Below are 27,800 nucleotides of genomic sequence, written 5' to 3'. Positions count from 1 at the left end.
GGCTCCCAAGGCTGCACACTCATACACACACAAACTTCATTCAACACACACACACACAAACACACACACGAGACAGTGTCTAGTGACACCAGACAGTTCCAGTTGATTAGTAGCAGCTCTCATATAAAGCTCCATTATCTCAAACGGCCATTCTGATAACGATCTTAAGCAGTGAGACAGGCAATTAGGATTGGTGTGTTCAGAAACCGGCCCTGTATATCAAAGTGTTGAATGAGGGACGGTATGAGTCCACCAAACAAAATGGGCTGGAATGGTGTGTCACTGGCTAAATAGTCTTAACATCCAAACACTATTTCATAGTGCACCCTCAATCGCTATAATCTCTTGGCGCTGTCATGTCAGGTCGGGGGGACTAGATAGTCCTTTTTTCTAAGACTGAACAAGCTTTGATGGAGCCTGAAAGATATTCGCTGGTTAAATGGCCAGTGCTGTTTTTTAAAAGGCACTCCAACATGCAGATAAAGCAGCCATTTATTGAGGCCAAAAGGGATGGCTGTTTTATCTTAAATTCAAATGCATTACTTGCCATCTTTTGAAATACATTTCTAAGACTGATAGCCAAAGAGCAGCAAATAGTGAGATGCAAAGCTATCTGGCTCTCCTTCAAGAAATATCTGGGCAGAAGAGACGGACAAAAGATAGATAGAAAAAAAAGTTCATCCAATTCCACCTCTTCAACTGAAATGCATAGACTGAGCCAACCATCAGGGTAAACTCAAATGAACCTCAACAATGTTTAGGGAAGATGTAGGTTCAAACAAACTGTGTGCCGATGACACAGGGTACATACTCAAATTAGAAAAGCATATTCTAAATTACCTTGCGTGTCTAGCCATGGAGAAAGTTTTGCTTTTCTTTGCCCAGGTAAAGGAATATACATATCTACCTGTAGCTAAAGCAGAAATTCAGGTTTGATGCTGAGATTTTTTTTTTTTTTTAAATATACCTCACTGTTAACAGTTTTATTCTGTACTATGTAGTTCCAATGAAAACTGTTCACAGTGAGCTTTGGGAATTATCCAGGACAAATAATAACTGGACATATAAACAACAACTGCATTTCTATCTTGTAAATCAGTCATTAAATGCAGATGGTTTTCACCTTTGACCACCAAAATAATACAAATAATACACACCTGTTACCTTAGGGTCAATTTGACCCCATTCAATGTTTAACCCTCCTGTTACCTTTATATTTACTGACATATTTTACCCTTGGGGTCATTTTGACCCCAGCAATTAAAACCTCCAGAAAATTATTAGAATTAATATTGTTTTCCAAGTTTAAGTGTGTGGTACTTTATGTTTGTTTGTTGACTACCTAAATAGCCCTTTAAATATATAAAAAAGTTTATATTTCTTATATGTTTGACACAGTGAAAAACAGCCTGGGGTCAAATTGACCCGAAAGAACACCGACATTAAACATTGAATGGGGACAAATTGACCCTAAGGTAACAGGAGGGTTAAACCGTCCCTCTCCAGGTGTTTACAATATGCAAACTCAGCTCAACTTAAGCGACAGCTGGAGTATAATGTTGGTGTTGGTGCACAATACCCATAATAGTGAACTGCTAAGGTACTGAATAAGAAGAGAAATAAAAACTAAAATGTTATAAGCAGCTGCTGATATGCCCAAGGCTTCATATAACCATGATATTTTGGTGACAAAGACATTGAATGTCGAATGCAATTCTATTTTAGGTCACATGTGAGTTAAATGGGTATTTTCTGACTCATTGCACCTTTCTTTTACAATCCCAAATGCCATATCTCAACCTGTAACTAACTTTCAGAATGATGAATGACATAACATGGTTACTGCAAAGCATTGCAATGCAGGCGCCCCAAGTCTAACGAACAGCAGTATATTTTAGAAGAGGCTGAACTAAATCTCAAATGTGGCCAAAACTCTTTGCTTGATAAGACTATACAGTGAGTGAGAAAATGTGTATTTTTACAATTTGAAACAACGCTTTGAAACCCAATTGTCTCCCCCGCCATCTACATTCATTTTATCAGCAACTATGATCCATCAGACCAGACAAACTTTCATCCATACTTCATAATAATAAAGTCCCCATAACTTTTTCATTGGCATGAGTGGAACATAGCATGACCTCCTTCTGCTGCGGCCCATCCACTTTTACCATTTGATGAGCTGCTTGTTTTCACCCACCACAACACTGCTGTGCTGAACTATTGTTTGCAGGTGGGCATTGTGTTTGTTTGAACGATTCTCGCCACTCGCTTCTCGCCTCTCAGAATAAGGGGTTTGTGGCCCACCAGACTGCTGCTGACTATGTGTGTTTTGTTTATTCTGCCATTATTAGTAAACTGCAGGGAGTGAAATTGTATATTTTGATTGGAAATAAATAGAAACAAGCCATCATGTCACTTACTTTATACTAATGGCGTATTCGGTGCACTCTTTACTCCTGTGGCGAACCAGATAGGTTCCGTTTTCTCGGTCCAGAAGCTCCACCTCCGCCTGGTATCTCTCCATAGGACCTGCAAACCTGAACCACCCATAAACAACTTCTGCCCTTACACTGCAATCAATCCTTCTGAATATGAGGATGAGAACACTTAATTCAATCAATAAAGAGTGAAAATGACTTGTAGTTATAGTTAACAGTCTACGGACATTTGTTTTCAGCGCTTACCAGAGATGAGCAGAGTAATCGACAGGTTTTGGAACCTGGCATGGAAACAAATGTTGGTTATTTTGCATTTTTAGGAATTCAATACACAAAGGGTGGAGGTCATTTGTGGTTATGTGATATTCAAGCCACATCTAATGGCTAAAATCACTCTTCTCCAGAGATAAAGTGCAATTGAAAAGCACTACATTTCTTTGCCAGGACATCAATAGAAGCTATTATCCACCAAATGCATTGTAATCACACTAAATGTGTCTTATTGATTCCAAAAAAATAAACACACTTACACACGGGCAAGGCCTCACAGCATCACTTGGAAAGAAGCCAATCTTGCTTGTCGCCAGAATTTTTCCCTGCAACAGCAACTGGCTGTTAATCGCATTACATTTGTCTGGGAGAAAATTCACCTTTCTCTTTCTCTCTCTTTCTCTCCTCTCCTCTCCGCCCCTACTCACTTCAATAAATCCTCAGCAATTAGTACACAACAAGCAGTACATCTAATTTCCAACCCAAGTTAATTATGGTTCAAACTCCGCCGGCAGTTAGATTTGTACTGCATCAAAACAAGAGCCTTGTTTAACACTAAATAATGGATCTTATTCGGGTCTTTGAATATCCAAACAGCGTGAGCTCTGTGGCTTGCACTAAAGACTAACAATTGTATTTTAGCTACTTGGCTCAAGCACAACACAAGCTTTATATGAAATTCATTAATTCCTTCAACAAACATCATGTAGTTTACACGACACATTGGTAAAACAAACTACGTGACTGTCATACAAACTTACATAGATTAATAAATCTTCAGTTTATTTGATAACTTTAATTCTCTTTCACGTACATCTTGAAGACATGCATATGTATGCAGTACATATATATATATATATATATAATTTAAAATATATATATAAACATATCTATAAATATAAATATATATATAAACATAAATACTTATCAATATTGAGCTCAAGATAATTTGAGTTACCAGTTAAGAGTTTGAGGTCAATTTGAAGTCCATTGAGTCAATCTGAGAAGACAGTAAGTGTTGAGGGCATGTGAAGCTCCTCATTCAGCTTCCTGCCCTGTTTATGCTCTCCTCCTCACTCCTCTTTATTATGTGTATCAAATGCTTTTTGGGACCGTGCAAGCCCCGGCAGTAACTAGATTGGAAAGCGAATCTTTACCCATCTCTATGATTCATTCCATCAATTCCATTCATTTCATCAAAGGTTTTTTGAGAGCCCCTCTCTATTTGTTATGCCTTCGATAAGCGTATGATCTAAATTAAACTTATTACTCTGTTGGCATAAATAGGCAGCAGCTAAAGGATCAAATGAAATTACGGTGATTGATTGTATTGTTCTGCCAGTGTGATGGGGGATAATTGCCTTCTAGGTAACAGGGGATATGAATCCTCAATGTACTGTAATTCCATCCTCTGGCGCCACAGGGGATGCTGAAGATTAAAGGGACCCTGTGGAGGTTTCATTATAAACAACCAGGGTTTTCTTTGGATTCCCTTTTTTCCAGCAAAAGGCAATGTGTGACCAAACAAACTGGTTGAGATGGTTCTTCTTTCTTTTTACATGAGTTGAAACTTTTATTGTTTCTGAAATTTGAGTCTTCTTAATCATTTTATATTACTGCACCCTCCATTGTTACGCTCATTACTGCCACCAGCTGTCACTGCTAAAAAAAAATTGCGGAAATGTGAATGTGAAGAACACTCCAAAACATAAATATATTTAACAACATTTTATCATGATTGATACAGTGTCATTTGTGGTTTGGAGAACACTTTCACATTGCCTTGCACCTGTGTTATTGATATCATTGCAATCCCTACCATGCAAAGCCCAACAAAAGGGGTTTGAAAAAAGAAAACGTTGTTTTGGTGGATAGCCTCATTGCATTATAATTATGCACTGGACAGTTATTGACACAAATGTGTATTATCATTTAATTCCTTCAATTATCTCCTCCCAGCCTAGTTGCCATGGTCACAAACAAAGCAGTGCCATCAGGTCTGCAGCATGCCTTTCTGCTAGCCGTTCTATCGGCTTACGAGAAGTCTCCTCGCATTCATGTCTTCACCTTCCACCTTGTGCTCTGTCACAACAGAGAGAAACATGGAGCATAGGAAATCAGGCAAACCGCCAACTCCCAGCCGTGCCGTTGGCAAAGACTGCAGTCTGAATTGAGCAGCACCAACTGGAGGATGAGGCTTTATTGCCACCGTAAAGCAGAGTGAGAAACAGCTAGGGAGGCTGCCGCAAGACCCCAGATAAATCGACCATCCTTTCAAAAGTAGATAAGGTCAAACGCTGTCAACCTTTGGCTGACCTCATGAGATGGTTGCTAAATGTGCCTGTACATGAGGCTGTGCACCAACCATTAAAACATCCTCCAGAGGCTCCAGAGTCTGCTGTTTTATTGTCTCAGTGTGGCACTCAATTAATCAACTAAAGCCACTAATTGGTTAGATCATCTGTTGTAGGCTATGATTCAATCTGAGGAGTGAAAGAAACGACATACACCCTATTATTAATGCAACTGTGGTTCTGAAGAGTTCATAGAGATCTTCGACTGATATTTCTAACAAACCCTGACCTCATAATAATACAAAATTAATGGCTCACCTGACAGGACACAGAATATGATGAAACAACATCATTTGTAATTTATTAACGATAATGGCCAAAGGGAGATAAATTGTTGATGTCACCCCATTACAACAATTTGAAGCTTTTGCAGATGGTGGGATATCCACAAGTAAGAGAGCAGAGGTGACACGCAGCGTGGCTTCAAAGCCACGACACTGCAGAGTCGGTGCGTGCACCAAGCCAAGCCGATGAGCCGTAACATGTTATTTTTTCATGGAGTCACAGATGTCGAGATAAAACCCAAGATGAGCTGAGTGACACGCACCTGCCACCAGGAGCTGTGCAGGTCGGCAAACATCAGTTCAATGACATCCCCCGCATGAATGCTTAGTGGGGGCCCACACTGGGGACAGGGGATGCCTCCGTAGTCTCTGATCACAACCATCCTGGGTAAACCTAAAGAGACAGGGAATACAAGAACATTTAAACTCACACTTTTAAACATTTATCAGAGAGTCTTTCTAAAGAGGAACATATAGCAGGAGCAAGAGTGTAGCCAGATGCATTACTTTTAGGGAATACATCTAAAATACTGCAACCATGTATGATATAAGGACAAAGGGACCACTGATTGAGTAAGTAATAGGCATTTGAATCAAAAAGCCCTATGTTGAAAAAAGCTCAGATTCAAAGTATTCTGTATACACGGGGAGGTAAACTTGATGTTATTAACTAAAATTGTAATTCTCATGCTTTCAAGTTTCCAGGGACCTCTTACTCTGAATAGAACCAAGTGTAACCTCACCCTAGCCGATGTGCAAAACAATATCTGTGCTTTTCATTTTATTTCTGACCTTCTTCTCAATGACCACAGCAATATCACAGTGTCCTGACACTTCTATCAGCGCTCTGAGCACGATAAACAAAATTCTCCATCCCAACGGCATTGGATTGGATTGACAGCAGTGATGTGCCAAAGCATGGGATATATCTATATATATATATATTAGGGCTGTCAGCGTTAACGCGTTAATCTATGCGATTAATTTGGCCGCGTTAACGCACTAAAATATTTTAACGCAATTAACGCAACTTTTTTTTTTTTTTTTTTAAACCGCGGCAGTACGGTTTGACACTGTTTCCGTTTTTAAAACAATTATTTCTCCGCGAAAATAAGGAGCAGAAATCAGTTTAACTCGTGGATGAATCAGTCGGGTTTCCTCCTGCTCTCCTTCCTCCCGTCTCCCCCTCTGATACACAGAGGAACGAAGGGGCGACGCGTCGGGTGACGCGGCGCGGAAAGAACTCATCACACGAAACCTTCACCATGATTTGTCAATCCGTTTCGGTAAAAACAACCAATGAACACTCAGTAAATCACAAAGGACCTCCCACCTCACAGGTGCGGCTCATTTAGCAGCCTGTCAGTCAGAGAACCAGAGAACACGGCGCGAGGTCAATGAGCCTCATTTCAGAGCTGAGATTGTTCTGGAATGTTTGATGTATAACACGTGGGGGTGTGTCACATGCGAAAGACTTTAAACGGTGAATTTAATTTATTTTGTAAAATGTATAAAATGCCCCCAGCCTCCAGAGGGTTAACGTGACATATGTGAATGTCAGTCAGTTACCAAGGCCACTGGTTCTGCTGTTGTTCAATGTTAAAGATGACAGAACCAATGGGGTCTCAATATACTTTTTTTTTTTTACTAATCTGATGTTTCACTGAAGAAACAATTTATCATCCACGATATTAAATACCTCGCTGGCACTTTATATGTAGGAGCCTCTTTGAAAACACAGCTCTGTGTGAAGTTTTGTCTTTAAAAAGAAGGAAAACACTTTTAAGCGCGATTAATCGCGATTAATTAATCGCAATTTCAACATGTGCGATTAATTAGTTAATTTTTTTTAATCGATTGATAGCCCTAATATATATATATCTGCCAGATTAAATATCAGTAGAGGAGAGTGAGACAATTGTGTCTGATTATTATTATTAATTTATTTTTCTGCACCAATCGAGCAGTGAACAAAGCTAAATCCCAAACTGTCATTGTCCTAAATGTTTCAGCACAACTGATCTACAACATGCCCACATGTCTAAACCACGAGAATGGCACCATCCTAAAAAAGCAGTGATTTACACTTGCAGGAAATTAATCTCTTTGTTTCCTGTATGTTACAGCTCCAATCTTTCTTTAGCATAGCAGACAAACACAGCCACAAGCACCCGGCTGAGGCGAAGACTAAACAGCCCTGCCAACATAAAGGACACAGCCACTTACTCTCCACAGACTCACACATCTAGCCCCCTCAGGCACATCTCCTTGCAAGCCATGGCTCCCCTGCAAACCAGCCCGAGGAACCTACTGGCTGAGGGTGACCTCGGAAGAATTGAATATCTAACATTCATGTTTTTAATCAGAACAATAAGCACGGCTGTGGCTGTCTTTCTCATAAAGCCCTTTATGGAAATGTATTTACCACAAAGGCACAGCTCAGCGGTTGAGGCCAAGAAGTATAGACTGCCAGAAGAGCTTTTCTACCAGTATCTCTCCTACCGTGGTCCTCATAATGATTCCACCCACTCCAATTCATTTCAATGCCGTCTTGGGTTTCAGCATTACGACATGAGGTAAGAAAAGGGCTTTTTGTTGTGCATCGGATAAGGACTCCTTCTGAATCATATTATTCATGTGTTACTCAAATATATTTGTCAAAAAGAAACAGTTGTTGATCATTTACTCCTTGGAACCCTGTGTGTGAGCAGGAGAGATTCATGTCACATGTCACTGCTTTTCTTTTTTTGTTTGGCGGGGTGAGTACTATTTAATCACAAATGCGAGGGGGGAGGGGTATGATAACATCTGAGGGTTAGCTCATCCATCCATCTACTCCAGGTCTCACTCTGTCCTTCCAAAAAAACGGTCTCCTTTTCATCCTTTGTGTTACAGATTTGATTTGGGCCAAGATGAAATCAGCTTGAGAGGAACCACGTAAAGCCCTTAGCAGGTCCACACAAGTGAAAAAAGGTCAAGTGGTCAAGCCGTACTGACCTGGGTCTGGTGGCGGCGTGTTTTCCTGTGGATGGAGAACAAATGTCAGCAAGAAAAAATAAATAAAACAAGGAAGGCAGAAAGAGTTATGGAGAAAGAAAGATGATATAGAGAGGACATTCTGACTCCTTGTGCAGGTTCAGTCCGACCTGAAGAACTTTACACATTCATCGGTGAGTGTTCTACTATTTAGTTGTGTGGTCTAATCATTTTAAAAGTAAAAGACAGACATCCCGAGTAAACCGTAGGAGTTCTGTTTCTTAGCATTTTGTCTTTTAGGGGGATTTTTTTTTTATTTGTCTTTTAAACAATTAGCATAATTTTTTTCGCCAACTCATCTGGGTATCCTAGTGTTTACTTTTCAGATTAACTGTCACTAACGGAAGAAACGAAGAAAAGTATGAGATCTCGTTTTTTTCATCAAGGGTTTTAAACGTTAAAAAAAAACCTAATCATTTTCTGACAGGTGATATCTGTGGAGCTTTTATATGTGCCAAAGGAAAATGAATATGCAGTATAGACTTTTAAGATGTTTGCTTATAGTTGGTAGTTTTATTAGGATGTCATTCAGTGCCAGAGCCAGCGATGAGGTCACAGAGGTTCAGCTGTGTGTGTTAGAATGATAATATTTTCTAATATTATGATGTTATTATCAAGATAAAAAATGTAAGTCCAGTCAAATTTAAAAACTTTACTTCCCCAAACAAAAGACACAAGAGAGGGCGGAATCATGCTAACATCCGTGTTTTTACAGGAGAATAAATATATGTAAGCAATACAGAAGGCTTAAGAGCCGTTCCACTATATTAAAGAATTTGTACCTATCCCCTGTCGTTTCCCAAATAAATGTCGACATTTCCATCAGAATTTGGTGCAGAAAAATTCCCCAGAATGCAGAAAGCAGTTTGACGTTCAAACGTGTCATATAATGATTCCTCACACACATAGTTTCTACAATCTGGCTTCAATTTACCACCTTAATAGTATTGAAATGGGGTAAATTTGTCAAGAGATGCAGTAAATAAAACATTCTGGAGCACATTTATTTGAAAACACTCGCTCCGGCTAAAGATACATTATTGATTGCATTGAAAGACAAGGCAGGAGATATCATTGTCTGACTGCTGTGTGTTGACAGGAGTCTGGCCAATCAGAACTCCTCATGTGTGTCATTACCTTATCTGCTATGTTATGCTTCACTATGTTTGTGTCTCAGTCAAAGAGGAGAAGCAGTCCAGGACTTACCTTGAGTTTTGGCTTGGCTGAATCTGCAGTCAGGTGAGAGACAGACACAGTGAGAAGAATACAATATGAGTGTGTGGTGGCTTCCTGACTTACAACCTCAACTGTCAACCTCTGCTGGTCCTCATCACGCCTCAGAATGCATAAAGACCACCGTGCTTCTGCTGAGAAGGCTTGTCAAAGGCCTGAGCTGCCTGCTGCTGTCTGTGTAATCAGGACGATGCCCCACACTTATAACAAAGGCCTAAAGATCGACACGTGTATAATGGAACTGCTAAATATATTTATGGCATACTTTAGTTTTAAATGCTGAACATCATCCGTTATTTGCAGTTTTTCTCATAAAATAATGTTATTTTACCTTGAGAGGGAAATAAAGGAGGGAATGTGTACCTGTGGGTGGCAAAGTGAGGAAGATCATCTCTTCCAGAGAGATACATATTTTTAAATATTCAACAAATTCACAAGTACTCCAACTGATACATAGAGTATGTAGAAGGTTGGCAATCTGGCATATGTGTGGTGCTCGAGGAAAGCTCATGGAGGGCCCAAAATGCAAAGAGGTCCTCCTTTAGGGAGCATAAATGTGATAATTTCATGGAAATCTGCCTTTTAGATTTTGATATTTTGGCCTACAAGTATAAATTGAGGCCTGAAGGTGGAGCTATAAGAAAGGTCACCAAAAAGTTAGGATATGTTCTCTGAGGGATATAAATATACACAGTAAATATCATGGAAATGATGCCATATGTTTTCACACTAAGTTATTGCAACAAAGGTACACACAATCAGTTTAGAAGGTTTCCATCTCACCTGTCTTCCCACAGATTTCCAGTCGACCCAGACACTCCTTATGAGCCCCCAGCCCACATTTCAGACAAAGGTAACCCTGGTTAAAGATACCCCTTGACACAATAAAACACAGGGTATATTTCATGTATAACAGCGTCCTTACGAGAAATACCTTGACATTTTGAATGATTAGGTTTCTGTCGCAGTCAAGATAAGAAAACAAATGGCACAGGAAAATGTCCATCAGCTTTCCAAAACCATAAAACTGATACTGTCTGCTGAAAACTGAGACAGCTAACAATCTGAAGTCCCTGGTTATTTCAGTTAAATCCCAGTGATAATAAGCCATTTTCAGTTGTTGAGAGGCTGCATTTTAAAAATAGCCTGATGAAAGGCTAACACGTGTTCCTTTAATACTCCAATATGCAAAAACAAAAGTGCAATAACATGATGATATGTCATCCATGAACAAAGTTACTGTTGATGTTCACCCTTTTTCAGGTCAACAGGTACTTTATCAGCTCTACATAATTATCCAAAAGAGTCTGATCATGATGTATGAATATTACCTGAGCAACAGGTGACAGAAACTACAGGAAGTGATCCTTTCAAAGGTGTGCATCATGAACTGGTGGGTGTTGTGGTTGGCTTTCTCCGGTCGAATATTTGATCTAGAGAAAAAGTAACAACAAAAGGTTAAATGAACATTAAATGAAAACAAGAGTCTAAAGCTGCAAATAGGCATAACTGTGCTTTGAGCTAAATAATAACTTCAGCACATTAATATGCTCACAATGACAAGGATAACATGCTGATGATACGCAGGTACAATGTTAATCATTAAGACAATCTTAGTTTAGTGCGTTAGCATGCTAACATGTTCTATTATTATCATTAAACACAACGTACAGCTGCGGCTAAAGGGGATGTAATTTGTTCAAGTATTGGACAAATGACAATTCAGGGGCTCAAAACCACAAATGTCAACGTCACAGTGGAGTGGAGCAGTCAAGGGATCACCAACGTCATTAAGATTCATCCTCTGGAGACCATCAGTGTCTATACAAAATTGTATGGCAACCCATCCAAATGTGTTGAGATATTTCAGTCAAGACCAAAGTCGTATGATGTCAGTGTGTCTCAGTGGTGTTTTCTCAAAATACAAAACATGTTCAATCATTCCTTTATCAACTGAAAAAAATATCTTTGCTGATTCATGTCTTTACTCCTGCCCATTCCTTCCTACTTCTGGCTAAAACTAAATCAATTTCACCTCCAGCACACGTGTACTTGTAAATGAAGAGGGCTTGAATCAGTTGCATGTGTTCGAATGTGAGAGGGGCAACATGCGTAGCAGAAATAAGCAGCCTTTCTGGAACATGGACAAACGTTGAATACACCATTCTGCGACATAAGTACTGCCTGAGTGCTGCCATGAGTGAGTCCTTCATCGGAAGCCCAAATCCTGGGTACAGGTACACTTGTCACTTTCTGAATGGACCACTTCTGGTCTCATTGCCCAATACACAAAGGCACAACAACCCTGTATTTGTGCAAAAATAAATGTTTCAAGAAAAAAGGATTGGAAATGTTTTTTAGTTTTTTTTAGTTTTGGAAATGACGCTTGACGTTTGAGCAAATGTCAGGTGGGCTTATGGGTTCATGTCTGATGTCTTTCAGTTCAAGAAGAGATGAAGAAGCACTTTAAATGCACATTGATGTACATCCCGACACACTATAGTGTTTCGCTACAGTGCATGTATCGAGTATAATCCGGAAACTCTGAGAAGTGAAAATGTTTTTGAGAAGGCCATAATCGAATCACTATGCAAATCAGGAATATTGTGTTCATACACATCCACCCCAAACACAAAGCATTTGTTCAGTAAATCTGCATATGTCAAAACAACATTGTATACTACTGAATAAACATAACAAAGGATGTCTGCCTGAAAAAAACCTCCCACTCTTACAAAATAATAATATGATATACCTCCATCAAGCACTGATTTGAAGAATAATCGAAGCAGTAACTTCTTTGTAGTTCTGCAGCTCTTTGGAATTGTGTGTGTGTGTGTGTGTGTGTGTGTGTGTGTGTGTGTGTGTGTGTGTGTGTGTGTGTGTGTGTGTGTGTGTGTGTGTGTGGGTGTGTGTGTGTGTTTGATTACAGCTAAGACCTGATCAAACAGTCCACATGACAGAGTCAATAACTCTCCTGGCCTCGATATAACATGCATTCAAACAAATACAAATAAACATCAAACGTGCGCATACAATTGCAGTTATGTTTCCCTGTGATACACACACTGGTCTTCTGCATTGTCTACAAAGTGTCCTGACTGTGGTGTCCCTGTGTTGGCATACTTACATGGCCATTTCAAACTGATCCAGCCACTTCTTCTTCAGTTCTCTGGTCTTAAAAAAGAACTCAAAGCCTGCGTGGCCCTGCTGGTGAGTCACGTAGAACCCGTAGCACCACTGTGGAGGCAGGAGTCAAACTGTTAGTGAATTCTCATGAAGGCATATGCACATTTGTTTCAAAAATGGGAAACTTCCCCGGCAACATGAACACAATTATCTCACAATGTACACTTCTAAATGGTGGGTGGCACGATCGCTCAGGGCAGCAATAAACTAGACTGTCTGTATTTTTTGTTTGTTTTTGTTTTTATTCATATCATAAATTAAAGATACCCATGGTAGGATGTTACGATTTATTTGTAACAGCAGGCTCACAGACTAACTAAGAATGAATTTGGCAGCTGTTTGTTTTTAGTTTTTTTAGAGCAGCAGCAATAGAAATTAAATATAAATTACGCTTTAATTTGACAGCAGCATAGTGCTAAATTACAGTAATTTGGCGTCAACTGTGAAATCATAGTTAATTTGTATTATTATCTTTTTGAAGGGGACCATGTACAGTTAAAACATGAATGTCACCATGTGATGTACCAGAGCGTAACTTCAGCTAATTTACATCTTCAGTTAAATATAGTAATTCTACAGGAGCACACTGCTAAATCACAGTAATATACTGTCATAATTACTTTGGGGTAACAGTTGTCATTTCACATTAATTTACTGTTAATATGATCCAGTAACTGGGAAGTGAAACTAATGTAACCATTAGCCGCCGGTAAGTGAATGTAAAGGTACAGTCAAACATGTGCAGTGCAGAGTTCGGCCCAAAGAGGATTTAAACCAAAGACGCTGTTGTAGTTTATTTTCCAAATATATCCTAAATATAGAAATACTATCCAAAAAATAGTTGCAAAAGTCCTTCACCTATTGTTATTTATAAATCTTACAAAATCCTGGGTGTAGAAAATAACAATTGACGGCTTGTTTTCTCTTTAAACACTTTCATAGCCCAGCAGGTTCTTCAACCGCTGGCCACCAAATATTTACTACCACTGCAGCACTTAATGCTTTACGTATTTAAGAACAATTTTCAATCAATTCCCAAACTTTTCAGTTTTTGCCACCCAAATCGGTTGCAGCTTGTTGTGTCATCATAATTATTTCAAGAACAGGAAAAGTGGTCGGGTTTACCCGGCAGTGATTGGCCAGCCTTGCGAGGCCCTGAGAGTTTTAGAGCTCTGCAGAGTGTTAAATCATTGATGACTGTGTGGGTGCTCAGTGGCACCCCATTCACACTCTGAAGTTTCATTTAGCAGAAAATGATATATAGCTATGAGCAGCCTTGGAGGACTGCACACATTCATCACCTGATATTAGCATCTCTGTCCTGCGGTGTATGTGTGTGTTTGTGAGTGTGTGTTAAAGGTGAATGTAGCTTATACTACTTAAATGTAGTTACACAGTATCTCTATGTCTGTGGAGATGTGTCTTTTTCTGTGGCACATGTCTGTTTACTGTTGTGGAGCAAAACATTGGAAGGTAGATGGGACAAAAATAATGACAGGCAAAATTACACTGTTTGTGTCATTACATGTTATTGATTTCAAAATAGTGCTAAAGACCACCTTGAATAATGCCAAACAAATACATGAACCCCCAAAACCCATGAAGACCATGACCAGGCTTGTTAAAGACCAATCACTGCCAACCACGTGTCCCACACAGACAGACAACACACAAACGCACACATCGTGATTGCACAATAGAGTAAATAAGAATGAGAATGGAGTCCCTTTGATAAAAAAAAAATCCCACAGAACCATCCCATTCTGGCAAACTGTCAGTTTCACATTAGCAATCAGCACCGCAGTGAGAAGACACCATCTGTGGGCCTACATCAACAAGACACCAACGAGTCCCCTCCACTACGATACGTTCCCTCAAGGCGAAAAATAGCATACTGTATAAACTGTGTGGGTGAATGACCCTCTGCCAGAAAAGGGAGAGAACATCATTCTAGATTACTCCCATGAAGCGGCCGACATTTATTTTAGCGATGAAATCTGCAGCCAAACGGATTGGGAATACGTTTCCGTACATTAGTGGTGCAGTTTACTGATATGAGCCATAACACAAATACAAATGTGAGGTAGATAAACAGTTTGTATTCAATGCGATGTAATGTGCATAAATATGAATATACAAAGATGGCATCTGTGTAATTATGAGTATTGAAGTATGTTGTGTTAAGCAAGCAACTGACCTTTTTACCCTCTCTGTCGGTGGTAGGGTTGTTTGTGATCTTGAAGTTGTTGAGATCAAGTATGTCCTTCATCTCATAGTTGTCTCCTCTTCTCTTGCAAACGATGACAGCCACATCAAAAAGAAATATGTGTCTGTAAAATAAGAAGACATAAAGTTATATAGTTATATATTTCTATATATATATATAAATAGCTATATATAGATGTATAGATATATAGATATACAATTATATATATATATATATATATATATATAGATACAGTATATAAAAGTTTGCTCTTGCACACTGACATCAATTATGGTAAATGCATTCAACAGCTGCGTTTCACTAAAGTGACCTTCATCAGACATTTAGTGTCTGCTATCCAAATTCCTTTTTAAGGACACTGAAGTTGAAGTGGAACAACCTGTCCTGTTTCCTCTTGTCAACACTGGAGACCATGCGCACCTCTCCGTCACCTTTTGGTCGGCCATAGCTGATTAGAGGCTGATTCTAAAAGTAAAATAAGAGAGAGTTAGAATATCTTAAAATAAAAATGAATTATGTATAAAACAAATGCATTTGAATTAAATGCATTGATAGGTCAAATGCAAAGAGTAAAATAGTTCAAATGTGTTGAGGTGTCACAAGGGACACATCTCTAGCCACATTTGTAGATAATCTCTAACAGAAAAATTAAATCTTTAACTAAATATTTTAATCACAGTAAAAATGGGTTATTAAGCTGCTGCTGCAACTATTAAGTTCATTAATAAAGAATGTGCTGATTCTTTTCTAAATGTATTGTTTTCCATAAAATGTCAGGAAAATGGCCATTCAAATGTGGCAGAGCTTAATGTGACTTATTCAAATGATATTTTTGTCAGGCCAGCAGTCTAAAACTTAAAGATAGATCATAAATTAAGATAAAATGTTTTTAAAAATCAATCGAGAAGCTTATACCAAGAAATGTTGAAACAAAAGGATAATTTGCACCGTGTAAAAGGTTTACACGAACAGCTGCTGATAGAAAGATATTTTAATTTACCAGGTTTTCAATAGACCTCTGGTACTGGTCGATCTCCCTCAGTGTCTCATTATCTCTCTTCACCTCGTTGACGAACTGAGCCAGGTCCTGGGCAACACACACACACACACACACACACACATTTAACACACAGCATTCTGTTCTGTACATTGAGAGGAATAGTTTGCTCAGTTTGGGAAATACACTTATCTAAAGTACACTTATTTGCTTTCTTGCTGAGAGTTAGATGAGAAGATCAATAGCACTCTGATATGACTGGGTGTTGAGGGCACTGCACTGGACTGGTTCACCTCCTACCTCACCGACAGAAAACAGTTCATCTCCCTCAATGGTCATACCTCCACCCTTTCCTCTGTCACGCAGGGGGTCACCCAAGGTTCAGTCCTTGGCCCCCTGCTTTTCATCTGCTACATACTCCCCCTTGGCCAAATTATTCGCACCTTCAACCTGGACTTTCACTGTTATGCCGATGATACACAGATTTACATAAACACAAAATCCACAAAGAACCCACCCCTCTCCCACATTGAAACCTGTATATCCGCAATAAAAACCTGGCTGACCCATAACTTCCTCAAACTTAACTGTGATAAAACTGAACTTCTCCTCATTGGCACTAAATCAACTCTCAACAAGACCGGACCCATCGCTCTTACCATTGACGACACAACCATCACCCCCTCCCTCCTGGCTCGCAACCTTGGCTTCATTCTGGACCCCACCCTCTCATTCGACCCTCATGTTAGCTCCATTATTAAGACCTCCTACTTCCATCTCCGCAACATTGCCAAAATCAGACACTGCCTCTCTCCCACTGCCGCTGAATGCCTCATTCACGCCTTTGTCTCCTCCCGCCTGGACTACTGCAACTCCCTCCTCACGGGCATCACTTCCCGCTCCCTCCATCGACTACAGATGGTACAGAACTCTGCCGCCCGCCTGCTCACTACCACCCGGTTCAGTGATCATATCACTCCTGTCCTCCAATCTCTCCACTGGCTCCCCATCAAAGACCGCATCAACTTTAAAGTGCTCCTCCTCACCTACAAAGCACTTCACTGCCTGGCCCCCCCTTACCTGACTGACCTCCTTCTTCTCCATCGCCCTACCCTAACCCTCCGATCCTCGTCCACTCCCCCCCTCATTGTTCCTCCGTCCAAACTCAAACACTTTGGTGATCGAGCCTTCTCTCGAGTTGCACCTCGTCTCTGGAACTCCCTCCCCCAGCCTGTCAGAGACTCACCTTCACTTACCACCTTCAAATCCCGCCTTAAAACCTACCTCTTCTCCCGAGCGTATGATCTCCCCTACCCTTAACCACCTCCTTTCCCCAACCCCCCCCCCCCCCCCTCCGCTTTGCTTCTATTTTTCCCTGACTACTGTGTTTTGTTGTTCTGTTCTATTTTGTCTCTATATGTTGCCCATTCTTGTCTGTTCTTTTGCTTTGCATTTTCTGTCAGCGTCTTTGGGTCATTGAAAAGCGCTTTACAAATATAATGAATTATTATTATTATTATTATGGTGGAGCTGGAGCCAGGACACCGCAAGCACAAAGACTGCTCCAACCAAAGAGTCAAAACCAGTTACTGTCGACCACTTAAAACCATCATTTTACACTTTATTTAGTACAGATAATAACAGATATAACGTGTTTATTACTAAGTTTTAGGGGTGCTGGTAGGCAACCTACTGATGCCGTTTCTCAGTTTCCAATATTAATGCTAAGCTAACTTCAGCAGCTGCTAGTTTAACATACAGATATATGTTAATGTGAATTAAAGTATGTTTATGTTGTCGGCAGGGTGTTTTTTTTATCTGTGAGCTGAGCATGCACACCGTGTACATATTCTAAGTATAAATCAAGCATTCAAGGCTCTGGTTACCGAAAGGACTGGAAAAGGGAAGCGTTTACGAGAGTGATGTTAAAGAGAAAGTGGAATCAATTCACACCCACTTTGAGCAGAGAACCATGAGTAATTTTCTTTTGTCATCTAATAAATGTTGATAGTTGAATGGCAGACAAACTGTTTCCACTAAATCTTCCTGCTATTGGTAACAAGCTGAAATGATTACAGACCATTTACCATAAGCTCGGCACTTACTTTCATGGCATCAAGAGCAATCTTCAAGTTGCTCTTGTCTGCAGCATCGTGAGTGTGTTTGACTAGTTCCTGTTGGAGGAGGACAGAAAGGAAAGGATAGACCGTGTTCACACACAAAACTCACACTCACACACATCAGCACGAGTGGTTGGGTTATTGATTTAATTTCATTTAGATTACTATTTAACGCTACCATGTAGTTTTCACAACAAATGAAGGAGCCTTTTCAAGCTCTAGTAATTCTCTTAAATGAATCTTAAGGTGTATTCTGTGGTGAATATTGACAAATATGCTTCAATTAACACCATAAAAGATTAAGACAGAGACCGATCGTTCAGCTGTATATCATAAGAGAGGTGCTGGAATGAAACAAAGTGCAATTACTCAAGTATTGCACTTATACCTAAGTAAGTACAAATATAATGTACTTGTACTTTAACTGAGTATTTACGTTTTCTGATACTTTATTCTTCTACTCCACTACATCTCAGAGGGAAACAGTGTATATGTGAAATATAATCTAGAAAACACTTGTGATATTTCTCACAGTTTGGTTTAGCTAATTTTACATTTAAATAAACTATCTAGATTCTTCTTCACGCACCTGTCACATCTGTTTTTATTAATCAACTCATGGTAGTTACTGCTGGGAGAGTAACTTTCACAGAGGCACGGTGTCGAGATAAAATAATGCATATCTTAACATAATGCTGTGGCAGTTTATTTTTTCTACCTGTGGCACCTGTTCCTCCATTTTACAGACAGTATGTTGCTTCTGGGGGAGGGGGGGGGGGGTACATAATTCTAGACCGATGCTTGCTGTTAAGGACATGCTGCCAAAATTGTAGCAGAGAATTATATTACCCAAGACTTAATAACATTACAATATCAATATGTATATTATATATGATATCTAATATTAAAAGGTGGGGGCAATCCTTTTAGGCATGTTTCAGTACCTGTCTTATTACGTTAGAGAATGGAGAGATGAATTATTCCTTGACAGTGCTACAGTGCAGCTTACGTGCTTTGCAGTATCCACTCTCACTTTATTTGACCCTTTCCTCTTCCTTTTCTATCTTGCCAAAGTCCCTCCTTAGGGGGCGGATGAGGACACCAGAATCACCACCAGTTACCACGGAGGCCTTTACCCTCCACAACAGGTTAAAACTGCTGCCCAGTCGCTGTCCTCGTCTGCCCTGTCAGCTGTGGTCTCACCTCCGATTCAGACTAACCAGGGGAGACGGGTCACACAGTAGGTAGTCAAATGTATGAAAAAGATAAAATTGTGTACAGTCAATATGTCATGTAATGATAATTTTGTGTAATTCACGTGTAAATGTATTTTACAATCAGGTGACAGACTCCACGGCTTCCCCTTTAAAAGGCACTTGTTTGAAGAAAATGTTGCCAGCTCAAATGTATTTCGACACATTTGAGCGATTTGACATCAGAAAAAAATGCATTTTGCCTAAATGACTAGTCTTTCTTTTTCCTTCTCCACAAAGTTGTGGAGAATGTCGCCCTCAAGTGGCCACTTCTTTACTGAAAGAAGAACATCATCCACTTTGAATCATCTGAGATAACATTAATAAAAGTCAAGTGAAACTTAATGTCTTTCATAGAAAAAATATATATAATTGGCATGTATGCGATATCCTTAAAGAAGGCTGCACGTTTGAATGCATTCAACAACAGATTTTACAAATATCTGTGATTTTGAAGAAAGACGTGAACGCACATGTATCCAAATAACTTAAACCTGGCTTAAACTAGTCACCTAGTCACCTCCTAAACCTGGCTTGGCCAACTTGAAAGGTATACAGCCAGGATGCACTGACAAGTTATGCCTTGCTTATTCTATTATACCGGATATCTTAATACTGCTTTTGTGAAATAGCCCTCAGGGGTTTTCAGTGATTAACACACCTTTATCTCGTCAGGGAGGACTGATCTCTGAAATACACTGATATACTTTAAACCCTGAGCGGACTCTTACTTTAAATGAGTGTAGTCGGACCTCCCTACCTGAAGAAGTAGGTGGTACTTGAGGACTCTCTGCATCGGGACCACCAGCAGGTCCCTCAGTGTAAACTTGCCATTGTTGGCTCTCTTTGAGCATTCCTGCAACAAACACAAGACTCATGTTTACAACAGCATGAGTGACAAGCATCACTATACAGATGATATTGTTGTATCTTATTCTGTGTTATAGAGCACATACCAAGCTCATAGTTCATAAAGATATGAGATAACACACATTTTAAACCAACATTTTTTATCTTACAGTTACTTAAATTTAATATGAAATACAATTAGCTATTTTTATTGATTTATAGTAGCAACGATTTTCAAGTTTCTTAAAGCTGCATGGAACAAGATGCAATAAATGATGTGATGTAATATATGGGTAGGGCCCGGAATTAACCCTAGGGGCCGCCGTACATGTGCATTATTCAGGTGTCTCACCTCGAGCTTTACACGGACATCCTCTTTCTCTTTGCAAATGAGGTCTAACACAGCAATAGCGATCTCCACCTGACTGCAGTACATCCCATAAATGAGCAGCCTACAATGCAGAGGAGAGACACAGAAGCCATTGATGAGTGGAAGTACAGCCAGTGTGTGTAGAGAGCCAGTTCGGAATCTTGTGCTCAGTCAAAATTAGAAAGTGTAACTTGTAATATGTTGCAATCACGTTGCTCGTGATAAAGATGGTATCGAGTGATTCTCTCAAAAGAATCGGTTGCATCATGTAGATTACACCATGACATGTCTGAGAAGAGAATCCTCCTTGATCTCATGTGTATCATGTTCTGTAATTTCAGCATAACCCTGGAATTTATAGAGAACTAAAAAAGACAAAACTGCATTAAATCTGAACCTTTTTTTAACTCACACATAGCAACATGTTCCTGCATGTTATAATCAAAATGTATAACTGGCAAATGGAGAACTGCTGTTGTGCAGCAGAATGGATACACGAGTGAAAATGTCTGGTGTAAATGAAGTCGTCTTGTCGGTCGTAGTGTTGCAAGACTCTGTCTTCCAATGTATTGACAGAACATTGTGACATTGCAATGTAACCAGAAATGTAGATGTATGTTTTCATCATTACCTCTCTTTGTAGCTGATGAAAATCTGGTAGAGATTTAAGGCATTTTTGTTTAAGATGGAGTCCTGCACGTCGACCATCAGGCTCTTGTGAACTTTAACTAGTTCCTGCATGAGAGAAAAAAAGGCATCAGTATCTGGATATAAATATTTTATTTCCATGTCATGTGACAAGAAGGGAAACTTGTCGGACTTACTGGAATATTGACAAAGACTTTGTCAATTTCAGCCGCGGAGAAGAATTTCCTGAGAGGGTTCAGGAAATACTGGAGAGAGAAACAATTGAACACCTGAATGAAACATCACAGCGCCTCTCCTCAGATTCTTAAATCCCTGATTTGTTTTTTACTGGAACCAGTGAACCATATGAAATTGTAAAAAAAAGAAATCTCATTAGATAGTCAGATAACAGGGTCATAGCAGGCCAAGCTAAGGGAAATGATAACTGGGACTTTCTTGAAATGTCTCATTTAAATGACATTAAGAAACGATTTTTAATGCATTTGAAATAAAGAAAACCATGTGTGTTTAATGTCACAACATAATCTCAGTGCTCGATAGAACAATAAGATGTTAATGAACCTTCTCGATGGATTCCAGGGTCTCAGTGTATTTCTCCTCCGTCTGTTTGATCTCTGAGAGGCAGCAGCTCCGGACGTCCACCTCGGCCTGCTTCGAGAAAGACGCACGTTTTAGAACATGTGGCCTAAACACTACTTTCTTTCCTTTTGCTTATCTGCAGACACTGGAGATTGCATTCAGAATCCTGAAATGAAACATCTGCATTCAGATGACATCACTAAAGGTTTGAAACACAGATACGTTTTTTTCCCTCTTCTTGTCAAACTGATTATTTATAAACGACACCATTTTTAAAACAGCACATCCACACTTCCTCCTTTGTGCATCAAACAGCAATCTGAATAGATGAATGGCCCACATCGCATAACAGGGAATTTTTCCGGGAAAAAAAGTAATCCCTTTTACTCATCACTTATGACCTACTAGAAGTGTGAGAGGTGTCTGTATCAACAGCTGCTTTGTCACACCCCTCGGCGTCTCATAGCCCATTTTGCTAATCATACATCTGTACACTCATCAAGTAGAATTTTGAAGTACAATTGCATACCGGACTTTTACCTGTAACAAAGTATTTTTTACATTAATAAATTGATACTTTTATTTCAGTTATGAGTCTCCGTATTTAAAGATATCCTGATGTTGAGTTCCAGAAGAGGATTTCATTCACACATTTGTACCAGGTGAGCAGTTTATGTTGGCATATTAGCAATTAGGATATTGTGGGCTTATAGTCCGCCAAAGTGTACCCTGTGAAGCAGGTGTGTGTGTGTGTGTGTGTGTGTGTGTGTGTGTGTGTGTGTGTGTGTGTGTGTGTGTGTGTGTGTGTGTGTGTGTGTGTGTGTGTGTGTGTGTGTGTGTGTGTGTGTGTGTGAGGGTGACTCCTTGCGGTACCGAAGGGGGAAGCTGCTCATTCCTCATGAGGTCTTCATAGATCTCTTCCCCTGCGTAGTCTTCTTCCAGCCCGTAGACCGCTGCATACAGGTCATCCTCATCCTCGGGGGCATTCTCACTATCACACACGAACACACACATATTTTATATACATATATAATATATATATATATATATATTTATGTATAACTTATTGCATTGTGAAAAGCCATGGAGAAACAATTTGTGAATAATGGCATTGATGTCATGTTAAAAAATACATTTATACACAGATATATACAAATGTCTATATGTGATTACAAATAGTGGTGTGCTGTTCTTTTCCTCATATTCATTAACTCATCATAATGACTGCATGTACTAGTTAATGAGCATTCAAAGATAATGTGCTATGAATATAACTCTAATGTGACATGAAAATATTACAAATATTGGACTTGTTTTACTCATATGTGTTTGCTCTTATTGGTCTCTGTCAACCAAATATGATTGATGTGGGTGGTATGCAAGAAGTCAGCAAAAACATGCAGCATTACTCATTCGTTCCCTCTGACAGTAACAGAGAACCGGAGCCAAGCCTTTTACCAAAATATGTGGGACCCCTGGAGAGCACGGATAATGATTCTGCCACAGAGCTAAATAATCACGTTCTATCAACACCAATAACGGCCCCGCAGAGAGGAGCCTCATACATACTCAATCAAGTCTTCCAGATTATTGTAAATGTCCTCGTCTTTGAGGCTTTCCTCTGTGGGAAATGGCCTGGAAATGACAGCAAAGCAGTGTGAGGCTCAGTGTTTAACAGAAAGATCACAATGAAGAAAATACTACCAGACAGTTACTTTGGCAGGAAACTAACTGTCAATGTATTCAAATGTGTTTTAAGCATCCAGAACAGTCTAATATGCTTTTCTAAGGTAGAACGGGACACAAATTGGTAACAACTAGTTAGGACAAGTCCACAAAATGAAATGTTATTTCCATTCAGTGGATGCCAAACAATTCTTAAAGATGCAAAGATAATATTAAAAATACATAGAATATTAAAATGCTAAATAAAACTCAGGCTGATAAATAACATCCTCATTTATATATGTGCTGTCTCTCAAGGCATACTTATTTGTTTAATTGCTAAAAATAAGACCAAAAAAATGTTTTTGCTATTTGTTTTTTTAATATTGGGTAACTTACTTGATTAGTCCTTGCTGTGCAATTGGTGTGAAGGAGAGCTTGGATAGTGTTTCCATAACCTGGTAAAAAAAATTTTTTTAATTAATACAGGCACAGAGAAAGAGTGGGAAAGGGGATTTGAAGAATGCTCTGCTAGTATCATGTATCAGGAATTATTGTAATAAATACATCTCAAATTAATCTCTTCGTACATAAATGCGATAAGCACTCCGGCAGCAACACATCAGCAGCGGCTTAGCGACCAACTGGCCACAGCATTGAAAACATGTGTAAGACCATAAAACTATTTAGAATCCATCTGCTGAAACGGCAACAACCAATATCTCAACGGGGAGCAACACGACTATGAAAGACATGAAAGAACCGCAACATTGCCACTTCCATCCATCTGGGGACCTCGCGGTATCTCATTTTATAATTCCATATTTGTTGTGGTAGTGGAAAAAACTGACTCCAATGTTATGTGACAACGTTTGTAGTGCTTGTACATAATAGAATAAAATATGGACGTAATCTCTGAAGGGCCGTTGTGAAGCTCAAAGTGGGTGGCGGCCCTCTGCCTGTCGCCAGCTTGGCAGTAACCAATCAAAAACATGCAAAGATGTGCATCATCGATGGTGCTGAGGCGGGCCCTGATGACGTAGCAGAGCGAGCAGCTAGAGACCCGATACAGCACCCACATGTTACTTAAAGTGGTCGTGCCCTTAATTATAATAAACTTTCATTTTGTTCTATGAGTATCAATTATATTATTAGTGTCATTTAAATTATTATATTTTTGATTATAATTAGATTGTTTTCATCCCAGTATAATAAAAGTGGAATGAGAGGCACAGCAGCCAGAGAAGCAGAGAGAGACACGCATGGTCTGCAGGAAATGGTCAGGCCTCCGCCTTTTCCTCTTCCGAGAAGAGGGAGGGCATGAAAGCCTTGAGCTCTCGCGTTGCTGGGCGGAGGTTTCTCTCCGTCATGGGTGGAGTGGTCGCAGAACCTTGCTGACAGTTACTTTGGTTTTGGTTTCCTTTGGTTTGGCTGACAACACCTACCCTCCATCACACACGCATCCACCTTGACACTACTGATGTTACTGACTGCCACACTCCATCACGTTAACTATTTCTTTCTTAGGTTAAATAAACACTCTACTTTACAATCAACTGCTGTGTCTGCGCTGTATTCGTCAGGGCCTAGGAGCCGGGTCATGCAAATTGTGTGTGTGCGTGTGGTTGTGTGTGTGGTGGTGGAGGTGTTTGTGTATGAGAGAGAAGTGAGAAGTCTAATCAACAGATCTGTACCGGAGCTCGGCTACAACTCCACTACACCAATAAACCAATATGCTGAAACCCTTACATGCTGCTTCCATCGCCAATATAAAATATCATCAAAATTAGAACATTTAAAGTAAATAAACACATTACAATTTGCATGAGAACAAGTACAGCTTTAAAAACAAACAGCCAGTTTATATACATGAGTTGTACATGTTTGTGCCTAAAATGAAACTGGGGAGCAGAACTGATTTGAATCTGTGCTATAATAATAATTATTCTTATTATGTTTGTAGTTATGTCTGTGTATTATATGTTTGAATGTGGAGCCTATCTCAGGTTGACCACGAGTGGCGGTGTGGATTTGTGTGGCAGGCAGTTTATATATGGGGCACAGGTGCAACTGTCAGATGTAATGATGCATGGGTGACGGGGAGAAGACCCACCAGAGGGAGACCAGGAAACTTATCGAGGTCAAGTTGTGAACTGTAATTAAGCGGGAACCTCTCCCAAAGACACGAACATCCTGGAATCTCTTCGTCAAAGCGAGTAAGGAATTTACAAATGATGCCCAGATAAACCTAATAATTTGATATCAATCAATCATCACTTTAGTTGGCAGGAAGAAGTTTCAAGAAACTCTTCTCATGAAAGGGCTTAGCTCTCACAGCCTGTCTGCCCTTCACCTTCTCTTCCGGTGTGAGATCATTTTACTTATACGTTTAATGATAGTGCGGCCTCTTTACGAAGTGTCTCTTAATTCCCCAAAGCACCATGAAAAAATTGTAAGGAAAGTTGAAACATCATGTCATTAATCAAATTGTCATGCCTGACGGTTATGTTTAGCTAAATTATACAAATAGAAGTACTGACACATATTAATAATAAATGATATGTAAGGCTCATTGGGTTTCAATTAATTGAATTAAATGTTTCTAAAAGGTGTCCTGTTTGATTAATCCGTACAAAAACTGAGCAATATTTTTTGAGCTTCAGAAGATATTTGGATTGTGTATCTTTCAGACAGCCAGACTCACTGTTTCCAGTCTTCAATCTAAACTACGATAATCACCCCTCTGCTTGTAGCTTCATATTTAAGACACAGACATCTTTATCTTACATAAAGAAGTAAATAAGCGTAATTACCAAAACATGAAATCGCTTTTCTTCAGAAGAAAACCAAAACGTCAATATCATTTTCTCTATTCACTTGAATTCAGGAAGCAAACATTTGGCTTTCACAGTGAAGATTGACATCTTGTTACGTTGAGAAAAGAAATAAGCACATGTCCGGCCTCCAGGCTGCTCACTGCAGTCAGCGTGGCTGTTCGGGGGGGAAGCCGGTAGTAGCTCAGCAGGGGAATGTAGGTTAGAGAGCTCTCATTGGATATGCAGTGGACTAATGCTCACGCTACGCGCAGAGTTGGCACCTCTCAACCCGGGAGGATTAGACTGGCTGAGATTTGAGATGTTCTCTTTTTGATGTTTTTTTGGAAAATAGGGAAGAGATTGAGGATTTCTTGTTCGGCTGTACAACCCTTCCTGGAGCCAATCCAACCCAATCGGCAAACCTGCAGGCTCCCGTATTTTTTAACTAAAAACAGGTTATGATGAGAAACAATCTTTCCCCTCCGGGAGCTTGTTTGTTTGATGGACAGCTCTTGAACATGACTGAGATGATGCAGCCCAGTTTGTATGTACTGTACATATTTGCAGGCAGCACCTCCCATGCGGGATTATCAGGAGCCAGATTAACTAGAAGCTTCTGTAGAACACAACAAACTGAACTGAAAGAAAAGAGTCTGTGTGGGAAACTGCACGCAAAGCTAAATATGCAATCCCTCACACTTACAGAGAGAATCAATGACCCCTGTCTATTCCTTTCAGTAAATTAAGAATTATAATCATGGATAATATGCCCGACTAAAGGATCCCTATACATTTTGCCTGGATTATTATTATTTTAATCAAAATGTGGAGTTCCCAAACCAATTACTACTACTGTATGAATTATAAAAAAATAGATGAAACATCTGCGCTGACAAAATATTTAGTTCTGAAAAGAAAATGTTGAACATAAGGGGATGTAGTTTAGCCAGATTAAGCTTTTTGTAATGATATTAACACTTTTACAGACTTATTATTCTCTATTTTAATAGCAGCATTACTGCATAGACCTCTTTTATCAGATATACTGAATAAACAAATATTCCGTATATGAATGCAAAGATTAATACATTCATACTATATTTTCCCATAGATAACCCAGAGATGCTCAGGCAATTTATACTGCTCCGAGGTAAAGTTACCAACTGAATGCACTGAACCAGTGAAATGATGGACAGATGCTGGAGAGTCCACTGAGGACTGGAGCGCACTTCAACCCCACTGACCTGGTCACAATGTTTACACTCCTGGAACCAGCTCCCACAACAAATCAAAGTTGACTCCTGATCCCAGTAGTGCATCAAAAAATACAAGACCAGGCCATAGGTGACATATTTAAACTCACATGCATGCACACGCCATGCATCCATTGTTTACAATGTTCAGATGTAGTTTTTAAATGATGAGATTAGTTGTAATAAAGATTTCATCAAATTGTTTCAAGAATTTTT

At 39.5% G+C, this 27,800-nt stretch overlaps 1 protein-coding gene across 6 annotated transcripts in view; it reads right to left on the bottom strand.

The window, feature by feature from the left end:
* LOC130198187 (guanine nucleotide exchange factor VAV3-like) overlaps positions 1-27,800 on the bottom strand; it is a 42,866-nt gene that overhangs the window by 10,964 nt on the left and 4,102 nt on the right. For 5 of the 6 annotated variants that reach the window (XR_008832578.1, XM_056421323.1, XM_056421325.1 and 2 more), the window contains exons 3-23: positions 23,915-23,973; positions 23,420-23,485; positions 22,724-22,841; positions 21,833-21,922; positions 21,448-21,516; positions 21,255-21,358; positions 20,606-20,705; positions 20,165-20,260; positions 18,137-18,205; positions 16,035-16,121; positions 15,414-15,499; positions 15,005-15,137; positions 12,749-12,858; positions 10,950-11,051; positions 10,402-10,493; positions 9,592-9,614; positions 8,347-8,371; positions 5,613-5,743; positions 2,972-3,037; positions 2,688-2,722; positions 2,424-2,540 (exon numbers count right to left, since the gene is read on the bottom strand). Coding sequence is in view for 5 of the 6 variants with exons in the window: in XM_056421323.1 (XP_056277298.1) it covers positions 2,424-2,540; positions 2,688-2,722; positions 2,972-3,037; positions 5,613-5,743; positions 8,347-8,371; positions 9,592-9,614; positions 10,402-10,493; positions 10,950-11,051; positions 12,749-12,858; positions 15,005-15,137; positions 15,414-15,499; positions 16,035-16,121; positions 18,137-18,205; positions 20,165-20,260; positions 20,606-20,705; positions 21,255-21,358; positions 21,448-21,516; positions 21,833-21,922; positions 22,724-22,841; positions 23,420-23,485; positions 23,915-23,973 (1,778 nt within the window). In the remaining variant the exon portion in view is untranslated. The remainder of the gene's footprint in view (positions 1-2,423; positions 2,541-2,687; positions 2,723-2,971; positions 3,038-5,612; positions 5,744-8,346; positions 8,372-9,591; positions 9,615-10,401; positions 10,494-10,949; positions 11,052-12,748; positions 12,859-15,004; positions 15,138-15,413; positions 15,500-16,034; positions 16,122-18,136; positions 18,206-20,164; positions 20,261-20,605; positions 20,706-21,254; positions 21,359-21,447; positions 21,517-21,832; positions 21,923-22,723; positions 22,842-23,419; positions 23,486-23,914; positions 23,974-27,800) is intronic. The other variant, XM_056421324.1, reaches the window with a different exon arrangement.

Source organism: Pseudoliparis swirei, chromosome 8 (genome assembly GCF_029220125.1).
Source record: "Pseudoliparis swirei isolate HS2019 ecotype Mariana Trench chromosome 8, NWPU_hadal_v1, whole genome shotgun sequence".
NCBI classification, from domain to species: domain Eukaryota; kingdom Metazoa; phylum Chordata; class Actinopteri; order Perciformes; family Liparidae; genus Pseudoliparis; species Pseudoliparis swirei.
This window is presented reverse-complemented; position numbering and strand designations above follow the sequence as displayed.